At 36.8% G+C, this 4,137-nt stretch overlaps 1 protein-coding gene across 1 annotated transcript in view; it reads right to left on the reverse strand.

The window, feature by feature from the left end:
* Positions 1-666: 666 nt before the first annotated feature.
* Positions 667-4,137, reverse strand: part of BHLHE41 (basic helix-loop-helix family, member e41) — a 6,824-nt gene continuing 3,353 nt past the window's right edge. The window contains exon 6 of the mRNA XM_014544238.1: positions 667-681. Within this exon, the coding sequence (XP_014399724.1) occupies positions 667-681 (15 nt within the window). The remainder of the gene's footprint in view (positions 682-4,137) is intronic.

Genomic DNA, 4,137 nt, shown 5'->3' on the forward strand with positions numbered 1-4,137 from the left:
ACCCCGAGTCTCCTACTCTGATCAACTTGAAAGAAGTGCTCATCAAATCAAATAATTTATTTCTGGAATGGAAATTTATTTTGTGGTTGTGGAATAAAACCATGAGCAAGCTGGTTTTTTATGTAATAAAATGATCAAAAATATATAAAGTACCTGAAGGCTTTTGCATAGTGTTCTGATATGGAACATGGCTAAGAATGTGAAAGTTAAAAGAAATGAAAAAAGGTTGGGAGGAAAAACATTTCACTGTTTCTGCAAGCTCACACAATTTAGAGAAGTGCCCAACAGGTACTCTGTTAGAGCCTATTTATTCTAATTTTAGACACATTTTAAATGGGTGTGGTTTTGGTTAAATGGTTTCTCAGGCCTCAGTAAGTCAGGGGTAAGTGGCAAATTAGATAAGAGTTAGAGGCAGGCTCTCTGACACATCAAGAAGTGACAGCTGGCAGCCTGACCATGAGTAGAGACTGAAAAATCTATAAAAAGCAGATAGAAGAACTAAAAAAGAATTTAATGCAGGTGCCAATACTTCCAGACGACACCCAGAGTACAAAAGTGATGTTTATAATGATGACCCTGAATTATTGAGAAAGGCTAACTATGGACAGGGTATTTTTTTCCCTAAGACATACTGTACGATATCTTACAGGACATGTGTAACATATTTCAGTAGGCTTTCCACTACAATAAGAAGGAGAAAACAACGATAAACAATGTTGGCACTTGAACATAGAAAGTTCAGTGTCTGAACCAGTGTTTCATGGGCACATATCGTTCTCTGAGGTCAGATAAATTAGGCATCCCTAAAAAGAGAATTTTTAAGTACCAACTTTAAAAAAGGGATAGTTTTACACTTGCTTGGAGTTTTCAATGTGGAATCACTGAATAAGTGCAAGAAACCTAATTTTAAGACAATGTCCATTTGTCCAACTCCTAAGAGCATATTTTTATAGTACATGCTGCACATAGATTTTAGTATAAATCCCACCTTCCTCACAGAAAATATGTGGTAATTTTCCGTGTCGGCTCCCTATTAAATTCTATGCAAAACTGGAACCTTCATTGGTCTTCAGCATGCACTGTATGATGATTTTGAACTTCATTAAAACAACACAAAACAATGAATGCGCCTAAATATATTGATCTGAGGGGCCAACAGATTTTGTTTTAATGAAACACATTAGATTGCAATCTGAAGTAAAATACTATTGTCATAATAGTACAGCTGCCTTTTGGCATTCTAATGGTCTTAATTCATTCAAATAGTCTTAATTCATTCACGAGGGCTCTGTTCATTTCTATAAAGTAAAAGGTCTTTGCCTGCCCAGCCATGCCTTCCTAGAACCTCAATTGCCAATCACCTCCCACCGAGAAGTTCAGAATTGACCTGTGACATAGAAACAGGCTGAGACTTCTTTTACATACATTTGAACAAATCTCAGGTGATGGATGGGCAGTCACCAAAGTTTTGGCCTGCATCACCAGCTGCAGAGAACTAAATGAAAAATAGTTTTCACAATGATAGGAACTAAATACTTTAAATAGCTACCGAATTATAGTTTCTAGTGCCTTAAAAATATGCTTAGCTCTTCTGGGGGAAAAGGCCACTTATCATTTCATTATAAAGTTTGCTGAGAAATATATGTATGTAAACTTGATTGGTGTAATACTGTATGTAAGAAGGACTGTTGACTCAAGATTCATATTTGTCTTAAATTGAAAAATCCCACATACTATAAAGGAACTTGGCTAAAATTTCACCATTGCAGGTATATATACATTTGGACTAAACTAACCCTAGACTATCTGGTCCAACCCTAAGGTTTTTTATTATATGAAAGTTATACAAATGCCAGAACATTTTATCATCCTGGATTTCTAATTTTTATTTCATCTGTTCCTGTAGGTTATTCATGACATTTCATGAATACTGCCCAAATTCAATTTATTTGGTTCAAGATGCATACAGCGGTGGGTTTGCTGACAAGGGGATACAACGTATCTGGCCCCTGATGCTGGCTCCAGGTAAGTGTGTGACTTTGGGAGCTACTTGCTATCTCTGGGCTTCATTTCCCTCATATAAAATGCAGGGGGCTGGACAAACTCATCTCTGAGGTTCCTTCTGGCTCCACTTTCTATGACTTGCAGTTCTGTTGTCATAAAGTCAGCAGAGGGAGCACTCTTTCTACCTCTCATAAATTTTGACTATTATTTCAACACCTTTCAAAAATCAAGGGGTTGGTAAAGAACATTATTGAAACTGAAAATTGACAACCCGTCACACAGTTGGTATCAGATCACAAATTTGATTTTAGATTTGAGAAAAATCTAGCAATGATTTCTGTTATTTGAATTCCATGATGAAGTCCCACAAGAGAATTAGTTTATAAAGGTTAAGGAGCTCACATACACGGAGGAATGCAGCACCCCTAAGTGGTAGCATATTTATACAGGTCCCAGTGAAAGGGAGACAGACCAGATCTTTACAACAGCGGCTATCTGGTGTCAAAGATGAAAGTGAAAATTCACCAATCACAAAAACATTAGCAAGTTGGGTCTAACATAAACAAACCACACAAGTTATTGGTAGTTGTTTCTTTTGCACTTTTCATTAAGATACATTGGGAACAAGCAGGTAAACACAGCCAGAGCCTGTAGGCTCGCAAGAGATTGGAAACGTGTGATATCATGCCAGTGACAAAGTTGTATATTTGAGAAACGGAATGACTTTCATCCCTGTATTCAGACATTTTAAAATTAATCGAGCATCCATTATGTCTTTTTAATTATTAGACAATCTCATATTGCATATTAAAGTTTTTATTCCTTGGTAAGAATTTTAAGATCACAAAATAGTGTGGCAATATTTACGTAATAGAATTTATGGAGTGCTGAAAATACTAGAATATCAAGGTAACTTGTAGTTTATCTTCACATACTAAATTTTTCTAAACCAGCTGGTTTCTTGCAGACAGTATTTATTTTTTTTAAAATAATTTAAGACAGCATAAGCTTGTACCAAGCATAAGCATTGTAACAAAAGTGCAACTTTTCAGCAAATCCTCCCCAAAAGATATTTTAACTCAAAATATCATTAGCACATATTTTCTCCCTACAAAAATAGCATGTCAGACATCATTAATTGAATATATTAACAACTATGTACATAAGAGCCACCTTGTAGGCTAAGAGTTTAACGTTGTTTAAACACAGCGTTTGAGGCAAACAGTAGCAACAGCAGCAGCAAATGCACCAAACTGACTAAAAGACCCAGATATTTTCTTCACTCATAGTCAGACTGTTGTGTCTCACCCCTTACATAACATTCAAGTGAGATTTCTCACAGTGCTACCTTGGCAACAAACTAAAAATATCTAGACAAGGTCTTGGTTTAAGCCTTATTAAAAAAGCTTTCTTTGTGATTATCTGGTATCTGGTTTGGTCTCCAGAAAATACATAGACTTGGAGAGAGGAAGGCCTCACAGGACTTCATTCAAATCTTTACAGCATTTCCAATGAAAACTGACTAGTTTAATGCTTTCCTCCACTTCTGTGATCTAACAGAATATAGGACAAAGCATTTTGGACTTTTCTCTTTTTTTGTTTGTATGTTTTAAGATTCAGTGCACATTCTCTTTTTTTTACAGCAAGATTATAAAAACTTAGGAACAGGATGGATTAAATAATGCAGGGTGGGAATAGATGCTCACTCTCTCTATGTAAGTATTTATATAATGAAGATGAGTCCATTGATTCATGGTCAGTTTCCTAAAGTGCCAGCCAATGTACTAAGAATGATTCTGGCCTTCCTCACCCATGCACTTCCCTGACTTAGTTCTGACAATGGCCCAACTCCGCGTCTGTTTAAACAAGTGCAAGTTACTAAGGGATACCATTCAAACCACTTCAGAATAGGTTGCGACGTGAGCAACTGCATCCTCTCCTCTTCCTCTTCGAAAAATAACGTCTTTTAATAAAAAGCTAAACATTACAAAATACTGAAGAGTAAACTCAACTCTGAAAGACCATTCTGTTTGCGGAAAGCCTCCTGAAGCAGCCAGGACAGCTTTGAGTCACTGACAGATAACTCTGCGGTTCCACGTCAGCTCCTTGGCCACCGTCCCCCCACCCCCTGCC

The sequence above is a fragment of the Myotis brandtii genome, unplaced genomic scaffold (genome assembly GCF_000412655.1).
Source record: "Myotis brandtii unplaced genomic scaffold, ASM41265v1 scaffold358, whole genome shotgun sequence".
Lineage (NCBI taxonomy): Eukaryota > Metazoa > Chordata > Mammalia > Chiroptera > Vespertilionidae > Myotis > Myotis brandtii.